Source organism: Panulirus ornatus, chromosome 18, assembly GCF_036320965.1.
Source record: "Panulirus ornatus isolate Po-2019 chromosome 18, ASM3632096v1, whole genome shotgun sequence".
Lineage (NCBI taxonomy): Eukaryota > Metazoa > Arthropoda > Malacostraca > Decapoda > Palinuridae > Panulirus > Panulirus ornatus.
Window position 1 is genome coordinate 59561130 of NC_092241.1, and position 12944 is coordinate 59574073.

The following is a 12944-nucleotide window of genomic DNA, read 5'->3' on the forward strand; positions in this document are numbered from 1 at the left end:
CCGTCCTCCCATAGATTGAGGTGACTATACTTGCTCCTCCCTTCCTGGTGGATGACAAGCCCTGGCCACAGTTTAAGGGTAGGTGAACATCTCGGTACTACAAGTCATGACCTCGAGCTAAGGTGGCGAAGCTGCCCAGGGCCACACCGCCCCTCCTCTACTCTAGTAAGTTAGGTGGGATTGGCTGGACAACTCGCGGCCCAATTTGTGTGATGAAGTTGAGTGCGCGTCATCGGTCAAGTCCTGACGTCAGCTTAAAAGGCCGAGATTACGGAGGCGCCTCTCATCGTTCCTTCTCCACGGAAGAAGCGCTCACACGTACCCACGGACTTAGCTCCGCCCGGATCTCACCTCCGACACAGACATGAAGAAAAATCCTCAGTGTTATGAAGAACACAAGAGGCTGTCCTGTAATCTCAGATGTTAAGGAAGAACCGCATGGCTGTCCTGTAAAATCACTCAGTGTTATGAAGAACAGCAATGGCTTGGTCTGTAATCATCAGTTTATATAACTAATTGGTGTCGTGTAAAACCTACAAACCACATCTTAGCATCATTATCATCATTATCGTTTTAATAGTAGTGCAAGGAAATCATTGGTATTTCTTTATTACATAGATAATTTGATTCATAACGATATTGCATTACTCTCCAGTCCAGTCCAATAATCACAGTTTTTTTAACATGATTTAAAAAGCATTTATTCTTGTCCTGTTCGTATACAATAATTTATGATGCATTAAGTCAAACTGGAAAGATCCCTTACCAGTTCTGCCCAACATAAACTAAACCCTTCGCTGGCGTGTGGACCGAAAAAGCATGCCATGAGTGTCAAACGCTCAACGCAATACACTACAATCGTAACGATGTGTTTTATACAGTGGTCTACACTGCAATCATTGACTAAACCAGGCATGTGACATGTCCTGGGGTAAACTAAGGAGGGTCTGAGGGGTGGTGAGACCTGAATGTGAAAGGGAGCTGTGGTTTCGGTGCATTACTCACAGGCACAGCTAGAGGACGAGTGTGAACGAAAAGTGGCCTTTTCTAGTCTTTAGTCCTAGCTGCTTACCTTGCTGAAGCCGTGGGTAGCTGATGCTGTTTCCTCCTGTGGGGGGAGGTAGCGTCAAGATTGGATGAAGCAAGCAAGTATGAATATTACATGAATATGTATAATGTCTGTGTAAGTGAATGTATGTGTATGTATGTGTGAAATGTATAATGACATGTAATTGTTATAATGATGGCTTGTCCTGGGCCGTAATATATATATATATATATATTATATATATTATATAATATATAATATATATATTTTTTTTTTTTTTTTTTTTTTTTAATTTGTCGCTGTCTCCCGCGTTTGCGAGGTAGCGCAAGGAAACAGACGAAAGAAATGGCCCAACCCCCCCCATACACATGTACATACACACGTCCACACACGCAAATATACATACCTACACAGCTTTCCATGGTTTACCCCAGACGCTTCACATGCCTTGATTCAATCCACTGACAGCACGTCAACCCCTGTATACCACATCGCTCCAATTCACTCTATTCCTTGCCCTCCTTTCACCCTCCTGCATGTTCAGGCCCCGATCACACAAAATCCTTTTCACTCCATCTTTCCACCTCCAATTTGGTCTCCCTCTTCTCCTCGTTCCCTCCACCTCCGACACATATATCCTCTTGGTCAATCTTTCCTCACTCATTCTCTCCATGTGCCCAAACCACTTCAAAACACCCTCTTCTGCTCTCTCAACCACGCTCTTTTTATTTCCACACATCTCTCTTACCCTTACGTTACTTACTCGATCAAACCACCTCACACCACACATTGTCCTCAAACATCTCATTTCCAGCACATCCATCCTCCTACGCACAACTCTATCCATAGCCCACGCCTCGCAACCATACAACATTGTTGGAACTACTATTCCTTCAAACATACCCATTTTTGCTTTCCGGGATAATGTTCTCGACTTCCACACATTTTTCAAGGCTCCCAAAATTTTCGCCCCCTCCCCCACCCTATGATCCACTTCCGCTTCCATGGTTCCATCCGCTGACAGATCCACTCCCAGATATCTAAAACACTTCACTTCCTCCAGCCTCTCACCATTCAAACTCACCTCCCAATACTGTGGTTAAGTAGAACTGAATCCTTCTTTTGATTCATGATACAGAGTTTGTCTTCGCCATTTCCTTCTACTGTCATGAATGGATATAATTAGCAGGTTCGTTTGTTAACTCTTAATTAGGTTTATCTATGACTTATATGAATCAGTTTATTATTCTATAACGAGGAATTATCATGAGGTGTGTCCTCGCCTGGCTCTGGTCTCCTGAATGCGTGCTCATCTCCCTGTGATCTTAGCGGCTGAGTAGGTGGTCAGTGTTTGTTAGTTCGTATGTTCCTCCATTCTGCAAGGGTTCAAAACCAGGGGGGATTGAAGGGGGAGGGAAAGGGGCAGGAGCTTGTCCCTCCCAAATCTACATATGACCATTCAAATGTTTCGTCCAGGGTGGCCCAGGAAAGGTCTTGTGACAGAAACAAGAACTGTATATGTTTATATGTAATGTTCTTCTGTTCAGTCGTGTGTATACCTTGCAAGTTTGTATTTCTGTAAACCATGTTGCCAGCACTGACTTGATGATATCCATCACAAGTGTATTACAAAGTCTAATGTGAAGTAGTCATGACAGTTGACCTCGGCCATGATCATGTCTGCTATGATGATAGCATCATTATGTTTTGTCCTTATCTTCATAACTGTATGTCACTTACCAAGATAGCAATAAGCCTCTGCTGTGGTATAATGCACTGTAACACTAGACTATTACACTAGCTTTATGAAATGTGAAGTCTCATCATTCACAGGACCATTTTTCTGTACTTGCTACCTTCTGTTGCTTTAAATGAATACTTTCCAAAAATTACACGAATGTACACTGGAAGTATTGTACACTGGAGGTATTGTACATTGGAGGTATTGTACACTGGAAGTATTGTACACTGGAGGTAATGTACACAGGAGGTATTGTACACTAAATGTAATGTACACTAAATGTAATGTACACTGGAAGTATTGTACACTGGAGGTAATGTACACAGGAGGTATTGTATGCTGGAGGTATTATATACTGGAGGTATTGTACACTGGAGGTATTGTATACTGGAGGTATTGTATACTGGAGGTATTGTACACTGGAGGTATTGTATACTGGAGGTATTGTACACTGGAGGTATTGTATACTGGAGGTATTGTACACTGGAGGTATTGTATACTGGAGGTATTGTATACTGGAGGTATTGTATACTGGAGGTATTGTACACTAGAGGTATTGTACACTGGTGGTAATGTACACTAGAGGAATTGTATACTTTAGGTATTGTACACTAGAGGTATTGTATACTGGAGGTAATGTACACTAGAGGTATTGTATACTGGAGGTATTGTATACTGGAGGTATTGTATACTGGAGGTAAAGTACACTAGAGGTATTGTACACTGGAGGTAATGTACACTAGAGGTATTGTACACTAGAGGTATTGTACACTGGAGGTATTGTATACTGGAGGTATTGTACACTGGAGGTATTGTATACTGGAGGTATTGTACACTAGAGGTATTGTACACTGGAGGTAATGTACACTGGAAGTATTGTACACTGGAGGTATTGTACACTAGAGGTATTGTACACTAGAGGTATTGTACACTGGAGGTAATGTACACTAGAGGTATTGTACACTGGAGGTATTGTACACTAGAGGTATTGTATACTGGAGGTAAAGTACACTAGAGGTATTGTACGCTGGAGTTATATTCACAGTTCTTATGGAAATATCCTCGTTTTTCACAAGTATTTCATCCGACCTGTCACTGCTGTTCCTCTGCTTCTGCGTCATGCGTCATGCAGAGTCTATACACTTCTGCGTCATGCATCATGCAGAGTCTATACACTTCTGCGTCATGCATCATGCAGAGTCTATACACTTCTGCGTCATGCATCATGCAGAGTCTATACACTTCTGCGTCATGCATCATGCAGAGTCTATACACTTCTGCGTCATGCATCATGCAGAGTCTATACACTTCTGCGTCATGCATCATGCAGAGTCTATACACTTCTGCGTCATGCATCATGCAGAGTCTATACACTTCTGCGTCATGCATCATGCAGAGTCTATACACTTCTGCGTCATGCATCATGCAGAGTCTATACACTTCTGCGTCATGCATCATGCAGAGTCTATACACTTCTGCGTCATGCATCATGCAGAGTCTATACACTTCTGCGTCATGCATCATGCAGAGTCTATACACTTCTGCGTCATGCATCATGCAGAGTCTATACACTTCTGCGTCATGCATCATGCAGAGTCTATACACTTCTGCGTCATGCATCATGCAGAGTCTATACACTTCTGCGTCATGCATCATGCAGAGTCTATACACTTCTGCGTCATGCATCATGCAGAGTCTATACACTTCTGCGTCATGCATCATGCAGAGTCTATACACTTCTGCGTCATGCATCATGCAGAGTCTATACACTTCTGCGTCATGCATCATGCAGAGTCTATACACTTCTGCGTCATGCATCATGCAGAGGCTATACACTTCTGCGTCATGCATCATGCAGAGTCTATACACTTCTGCGTCATGCATCATGCAGAGTCTATACACTTCTGCGCCATGCATCATGCAGAGTCTATACACTTCTGCGTCATGCATCATGCAGAGTCTATACACTTCTGCGTCATGCATCATGCAGAGTCTATACACTTCTGCGTCATGCATCATGCAGAGTCTATACACTTCTGCGTCATGCATCATGCAGAGTCTATACACTTGTGTTGCTACATGCATGACGGTCTCTCAGTCAAATAATAACCTTCAAATACCGGTCTAGGAGAAGCATCACCTCCAGCCAGCCTCTCCCATTTGGATTTCACTCAGTGTTGCGTCTCCATTACTGAGGTCCTCTTCCATGATTCCCCTCGTCTGACCGTAAGGTTCTTCCATGTCATTTACGTCAGAGAACATTTGACCAAATATATCACGTGAGAGACACAATTTCCAGGGTTGTCTGCCTCACGAGAGAGACCTAGTCTTCGTGTACGTAAGTCACCCCTACATCCTAACTCTTCTTTGACAGTTGTTCTCGTTTTCTTTCATAGTTTTTTGGACCATCAAACTTTACCAACATTTTAAGTTCAGTGTACTGTATCTGAGTCATCAGAATATGAGCGTTTTATCCAGTTCGTTGTCTCATATAACCGTGACATTTTGTTAAGTAGACAGCTAAAGTAACTGGAAGTTATCCATTTTAAGTAAGATGTTGCTAGGCACGATGATAGGGTAACTAATTAAGACTTGTAGCGGGTATGTGACCATGAAACAAGCTCTTGTTAGTAGTGCTACCCACAATAATCCATGTCAGTGGTACAAGACAATGGTACAGGCAAGTAGTACAAGCCATTGGTGCAGTGCTGCAGTACAAGCCAATGGTACACGCCACTTGTACAGGCCAGCAGTCAAAGTCATTGGTACAGGCCATTGCTAGAAGCTGGTGTTACAGGCAAATAATACGCACCAGTGGTACAAGCCAGTTATACAAACCAGTGGTACAAACCAGTAATACACACCAGTGTTACAAGCCAGTAATACACACCAGTGGTACAAGCCAGTTATACGCACCAGTGGTACAAGCCAGTTATACGCACCAGTGGTACAAACCAGTAATACACACCAGTGGTACAAGCCAGTAATACACACCAGTGGTACAAGCCAGTTATACACACCAGTGGTACAAGCCAGTTATACACACCAGTGGTACAAACCAGTAATACACACCAGTGGTACAAGCCAGTAATACACACCAGTGGTACAAGCCAGTTATACACACCAGTGGTACAAGCCAGTTATACACACCAGTGGTACAAACCAGTAATACACACCAGTGGTACAAGCCAGTTATACACACCAGTGGTACAAGCCAGTTATACACACCAGTGGTACAAGCCAGTTATACACACTAGTGGTACAAACCAGTAATACACACCAGTGGTACAAGCCAGTTATACACACCAGTGGTACAAGCCAGTTATACACACCAGTGGTACAAGCCAGTAATACACACCAGTGGTACAAACCAGTCATACACACCAGTGGTACAAACCAGTTATACACACCAGTGGTACAAGCCAGTCATACACACCAGTGGTACAAATCAGTTATACACACCAGTGGTACAAACCAGTTATACACACCAGTGGTACAAACCAGTTATACACACCAGTGGTACAAACCAGTTATACACACCAGTGGTACAAGCCAGAAGCACAAGCTAGTGATACAAGCCAGAGTGGTACTAGCCAATGGTACAAGCCAGTAGTACAAATTCAATGGTATAAGCCAACAGTACCAGCCAGTGGTACTAGCCAGTTGTAAGTTAACATGAGTAAGGTATGACAAGCAAGGATGAGTATGTTGCTAATGTGCAATATCGTTGTTTGTAGGTCAGGGTGAGTGTTGTGCGAGTCTACACCCAAGTTGATGAGATGGGTGAGTCAGTATAATGGAGTACAAGTTGGTGTGAGTATAATGGAGTACAAGTTGGTGTGAGCATAATGGAATACAAGTTGGTGTGAGAATAATGGAGTACAAACAGTTATGTGCGGCAGAGTCAGCATTTGTGAAGTGGCTTCCACAGCCAAGTGTGAGTGTGATGACTTAAACCAGTGTGAACGTAACGGTACAAACCAGTGTGAGCATCCAGTGTGTGGCGGTACAAGTCAAGGAGTATGTGGCCTTGTGAGCCAGGAGTGAGAGGTAGGCAAGGGTGAGAGTTGGGCACGGGTGAGAGGAGCGAGAGGTGAAAGGTGTAGTAAACAGCGGCTCTGCTCTTCCCCAGCAGCTGTGCAACACGAGCGTGGGCCACGGAAGAGCAAGAACAAGGAGGGGTCTATGGCCGGGCTGGGCATCATCCACGGCGACCACTTCCCCTCACAGGACGCCTCCAAGGTGCCGCCGCTGCTCTTCCCGCCGCCCCCAATGCCATCGCTCAAACCCCACGCGCCTCACATGTTCCCCGAGGGCATCCTGGCGCCCACGCCCATCTTCATGCCCCATGTGCCCACCTCCCAGCATCACGGACTCCTGCACATGCTCTCCTCGGCAGAGAAGCTGCAGGTACGTTCCTCATACCTTCCCCACCACTCATACCTGAACACAGGTCTCGGGCACGTCCCTCACACCTCCCTCACCACTCACACCTAAACACAGGTCTCAGGCACGTCCCTCACACCTCCCCCACCACTCACACCTGAACACAGGTCTCAGGCACGTCCCTCACACCTCCCCCACCACTCACACCTAAACACAGGTCTCAGGCACGTCCCTCACACCTCCCTCACCACTCACACCTGAACACAGGTCTCAGGCACGTCCCTCACACCTCCCCCACCACTCACACCTGAACACAGGTCTCAGGCACGTCCCTCACACCTCCCCCACCACTCACACCTGAACACAGGTCTCAGGCACGTCCCTCACACCTCCCCCACACAGAATGTATGGTTAAGCTTTAGTGACAGGAACAAACGCACACACAATACCTGGAGAATGGGGCAGCAACAGTGAAGTATATGGAAAGAGATAGTTGAGAAGAGGTGATAGCTGGAGAGTTGATATGGAAAGCTACTGATCCCATTCTGGTTAAGATGTTACTGGAGGAGCCACACAAGACCTGCAGGTGATACTCGGGCTGACGAGAATAAAACCTCTGTGGATATGGAACAGCTGCTCACACCTGGAATAATTACGGCACATTTAAGGAGACTTTTTATCATTCATTATGTGGGACTTCCTGGACGGAGAGTAGAATACGGTTATGCCCAATATGTTTATGTTGTAAGACAAACTGGAGCATTTCTGAATCTTCTGGTGGAAAACGAGTGGAATTTAGAAATAGGTATAGAGAGAAATTGGGTTTCTCCACCATTAAGTTTAACCAGACTATTGATTCCCTACTCCACGATGCTTAACAGGTCGGGATTAAGAGAGAGAGAGAGAGAGAGAGAGAGAGAGAGAGAGAGAGAGAGAGAGAGAGAGAGAGAGAGAGAGAGAGAGAGAGAGAGAGAGAGAGAGAGAGAGAGACTGGACACGAATTCACGCAAAGCGGAGATGGATTTACGACAGGGAAATAGCTGACGTCTCAAGCTCTTTATGACGTCACTACAACACTTACAGTGAAACAAAAGACAAAGCAAAAAGAAAAAACGGATTTCTGGATCAGCTGATAAATGTCTTATCAGTTCCATACTACAATATCACAAGTGTTCTTATCTGCTGCACAACTGAGACCAGTGCTATACAGGTCCTGGGACCGAGACCAGACGATACATATGCATGATCTGTTGCCACACAGTACATATGCATGACCTGGTGCCACACAGTACATATTCATGACCTGGTGCCACACAGTACATATCTTGCCAGTGCTGATGGAACACAACATGAAGCCGGTATCCTCCTTATAGTAGTGTTGACTCGTAACAACAACACACATCTTCATGGACCAAGTGTTCCAGACTGCAACTCAGCTGTTGACTCTGACTACAAGTGATCACAGCAAGATGGCGGCAACATCGTCAGTGGACGAAAAGGAATACAGTCTCATACAGGAACTGCTCACTCTGAGGAACTCCATCATTTCCCTGCTCTTGCTTGGAGCGCAGCCTTGAAGCTGTAAACCCTCCATAAAAGGTGTCCTGGGCTACAACGTAGAATTGATATCGCAACGTTAGCTTGTTCAAATGCCTACTTCCGCCTCATACAAATCTTGTGTGTGTGTGTGTGTGTGTGTGTGTGTGTGTGTGTGTGTGTGTGTGTGTGTGTTATTGTGTGTGTGTGTGTGTGTGTGGTAGGCGGTGGTGGGAGGACCTGAGTGAGCCACTACCATTGTCCTCCTCCTACAGAACGGTAAGCTGCCCATCACGGCTGGGTCAGGTGGCGGGCTGTCAGAGGTGGCCGTTTCCCTGCCCCAGGCTCCCTCCCTCCTGCCCTTCGCCCCCTCATGGGAGATCTTCCAGGTGAGTCATGGGGTCGTGCCCTTTGACCTCTCATGGACCATTTCCCAGGTGAGTCCTGAGGACAACACGGAATATATCATAGGCTAAGAACGATATGTTTCAAAGATTAATGACTTCATATAGTGCACTACAATGATGAGGACGAGTTGTTGATGATATGTTGTTATGATGACGACGCAGGGAGGCGCAGCTGTCTCTCATGCACGTCTCTCGTCTTCCACAGGAAACGACGGCGAGGCTTCTCTTCATGATGGTCCGTTGGATCAGGTCCCTCGCCCCCTTCCAGACACTCTCCAGGGCGGACCAGGTTAGTGTAAGGGTGGAGAAAGTCAGGTCAGTCTTAGGGCGGACAGGGTCATTGCGGTACCAGGATAAGGTTAGTGTTGCTTCCTCGCTTCACCTGCACATACTTTGATCAATCTTCTTCCCAACATTGTTATGTTCTTTCCTTTATATTACTTCTCATAAGATCCCGAGATCTGGCTGCTTGCGTGCTTCCGTCATTAGCTCCGCCACGCAACACTTCGCAAGCCACTGCGTCACATAACTGTTGTGTGGCCTCTGGCAACTCGAGGGTGGGTTGTTGTGATATCTGTTTCTTTACCTACACCGCTAAACTTTGCATAAGTTTTGGAATTCTTTACCTTCTCACGTCTTTCCTAACAAATACGATCTGAACCTTTTCTAAAGCAAACTTTCGATATCACAAAACCCCACAGACCAATCTTGGCTCTTTGTTGTACTGCATATCTTTTTTCATGTAGTTCCCAGTCTGGACGACAGCTTCTGTCCGACAATTTACCCTTTAACATGATAAGTAAAATTGGTGTGTGAGAAACTGTTCGTCATATCACAAAAAGAACATAAACAAGAACAAGTCACAAATATTATCTATAAATAAAAATCATCATATTTCAATTTTTCTCCTAGAATAACTTTGATAATCTTCCGGTTTAAGTGGGGGCGACCCTAACTTACGTACACCTTTATTAGTGGCCTGTTGTAGTAAACATGGTATGTAGATATTGCATATATGAATTTCAATTGAGATTTTATAAGTATTCCTACTTATAAGTATTCCTACTTATAAGGAAAGATTATTCATCAACATGACCACAGTAATTCTGAGGACCAAGTTCTTCATCTCCTGGGAGCCAATGATTAATGTCTGTAGCGAGGAACAGCAGCCCAGGTGGACAGGGGCAGCCGGCCTCCTGATGTCTGTGTTTGTGTGTTGGGTGAGGAGTGTGTAGCAGCACTCAGGCTGCTTCACGTGCTCCCCGCACCTACTGACGGTCAACACACACCTGGCTAACCAGGCCCTACATGTGTGCAGGTGTCACACACACCTGGGTTAATGTTGGCTGTGTGTTAGTCATCTTGCGAGGCGGACGGTAAGACCCTTGAGCACGACGGTACGACACTTGAGCACGACGGTACGACACTTGAGCACGACGGTACGACACTTGAGCACGACGGTACGACACTTGAACACGACTGCAGGTCTCTTAACAGCCTGGCCTTTAATTTGAAGTTTAAATCTTGGTTTAAAGACCAGCCCATCATACGCAAGGCTTGTACCGTCTTATTCAAAGAGTTAAGGAAGCGAATCAAGCAAAGTTTTTCTAATTAGAATATTCTGGTGTAGTAATCATCGTAGTCAAACTGTTGTAATTATTGCAATCATACCAGTGTACTCACTGAAATCATACCTAAATCTCAGCCGTAGATTATAGACTTGATTTGTCTTTCAGAATCTCAAAATCTATTGAATATGAATGATTCACATTTGTCCACATCCCTAACATGTGATTATCTATTGTCGATTCATAATTCTTGAGAGTCGCACATAAGAAATGCCGGAGTTATGGAGAGCAGAGTCGCTACTCTCGTGTTCTGCTCAAGGTTTATAGACATAGCATATATTCTTCGTCACTGGGAAATGATGTGTGCACAGATGTGCGCTTCAGGTGCAGACGTTCTAGGTATAATATACTTTCATACTTCTATAAATCTGAATCTCATTCGTCATCCTCTCTCTCCCCTTCTAGTACAGTGGGAAAGATATAAAGGTTAAGATATTGATGGGAGAATGTTGGTGATAAAGGACGTGGGTTGTAAAACATGGAGATAGTATATCAGAGAACTGATTGGAAATGATTGTGAAGGAGACGTATGAGCTGTATAGTAGGGTAGAGGTAAAGAGAGGAAGGAATATGGCAGACGAAGACATGGTACTGCAGCAAGTAGGAAGATCAGTATAGTTCTTAGAGAATATAAAAGCTGAGTACACATGTGGAGGGATGATCCACATGGTAAGGAGAGGAGGTGAAGCTGCTGCGCAGTGGATCTGGCAAGTATGTATGTGGAAGCTTGGTAAGCGGTCAGGCGCCTGGTGACTGCACTGTATATATGCAAGAGGAGTGAAGGTAAATGTAAGAATTAAATATGAATGTCTAACTAACACAGGTGGCAAGATGTATGGTAGTATAGTGAGTAGTATCAGAGTGTAACATGCAGGGAAACATTATGTCCTGGGTAAAGATGTGTTGAACATTAATGGATGTAGAAAGACATTTGATAAAGTTATTGTAACACAGAAGCCTTTAAGAAATTCTGGCTCTATACGGTATGGATGGAAGCCTTCATAATATTGTTAATAGCAATTAAGTTAATGTAGTGAATGTGTGAGAGCAAGTGGAGGATACTAAGAGGGAGTGATTTGCAATATATAAAAGTTCATCAAGGTTGTCTGATGTCATCGTAATTACAATGTTATTACGGACGTAGCGTTGTGTTATGGGATTACCCTGGTGTGGGGCTTGACGAAAGAGAAACACAACGGAAGCTGCCGCTGCTGTATGCAGTTCGTGCTGTGTTGTTAGTGATATCACAGGAAGAATTAGAGAGAATGGTGCAAGGACGTGTGACGATGACAACAGTGGGTGCTGCTATATGTAGTACACGAGTTTCTGGAAGGGATGGGAGATGAGGGAGTAAGATCAATTATCACAGAGGACAACTGGAAGTTGTAGATGAGTTGAGGTGTTTAGATACAATGTTTAGTGAGAATTTTGTTCAAAATCTGAAGTTGAAGAAAGAGACAAAAGGTAGAAAATGAGAGGTTCAAAGAAATTTGTGGTTAATGGGAACGGTAATGGTAGAACGTGTCAGAGATTTGCATGGAGAAGGTGTTCCACCATCGTGTAACCAGAGACCAGGTAGATCATGTGCGTGGTGTAGTTAGGGTCCCCTGTACTGAAGATGGCTGGAGGTTTTGTGGTGTGAACATATCAAGGCCTCTAGCCTTTTCGTGTAACTCATCTGTTTATTTCTGGTACCATCTTATTCACTGCCTTCCTCTCAACCTTCCCCTATTAGTTCTTTGTGCGATTTTACTTGCGGCAGCCAGACTTGAGACGCACATCCTAGTCTTGAACTTATGTACGATATGAACATCTTGAATATTTCCGCATCCTTGGACGGACCTGAATGTATCTTCTTTGTAGGCAGGTGGTGACATTATGCATCCTGTTGGGGACGTATGTGTCCAGGTTGTGACAGTATTTGTATGTGTCCATCTGGTGATAGTATTTGTATGTGTCCATCTGGTGACAGTATTTGTATGTGTCCATCTGGTGACAGTATTTGTATGTGTCCATCTGGTGACAGTATTTGTATGTGTCCATCCGGTGACAGTATGTGTCCAGGTTGTGACAGTATTTGTATGTGTCCATCTGGTGACAGTATGTGTCCAGGTTATGGCAGTATTTGTATGTGTCCATCTGGTGACAGTATGTGTTCAGGTTGTGGCAGTATTTGTATGTGTCCATCTGGTGACAGT

At 44.5% G+C, this 12944-nt stretch overlaps 1 protein-coding gene across 1 annotated transcript in view; it reads left to right on the top strand.

The window, feature by feature from the left end:
- Positions 1 to 12944, top strand: part of dsf (nuclear receptor dissatisfaction) — a 254805-nt gene that overhangs the window by 229396 nt on the left and 12465 nt on the right. The window contains exons 4-6 of the mRNA XM_071673335.1: positions 6925 to 7199; positions 8987 to 9148; positions 9324 to 9407. Coding sequence (XP_071529436.1) covers positions 6925 to 7199; positions 8987 to 9148; positions 9324 to 9407 — 521 coding nt within the window. The remainder of the gene's footprint in view (positions 1 to 6924; positions 7200 to 8986; positions 9149 to 9323; positions 9408 to 12944) is intronic.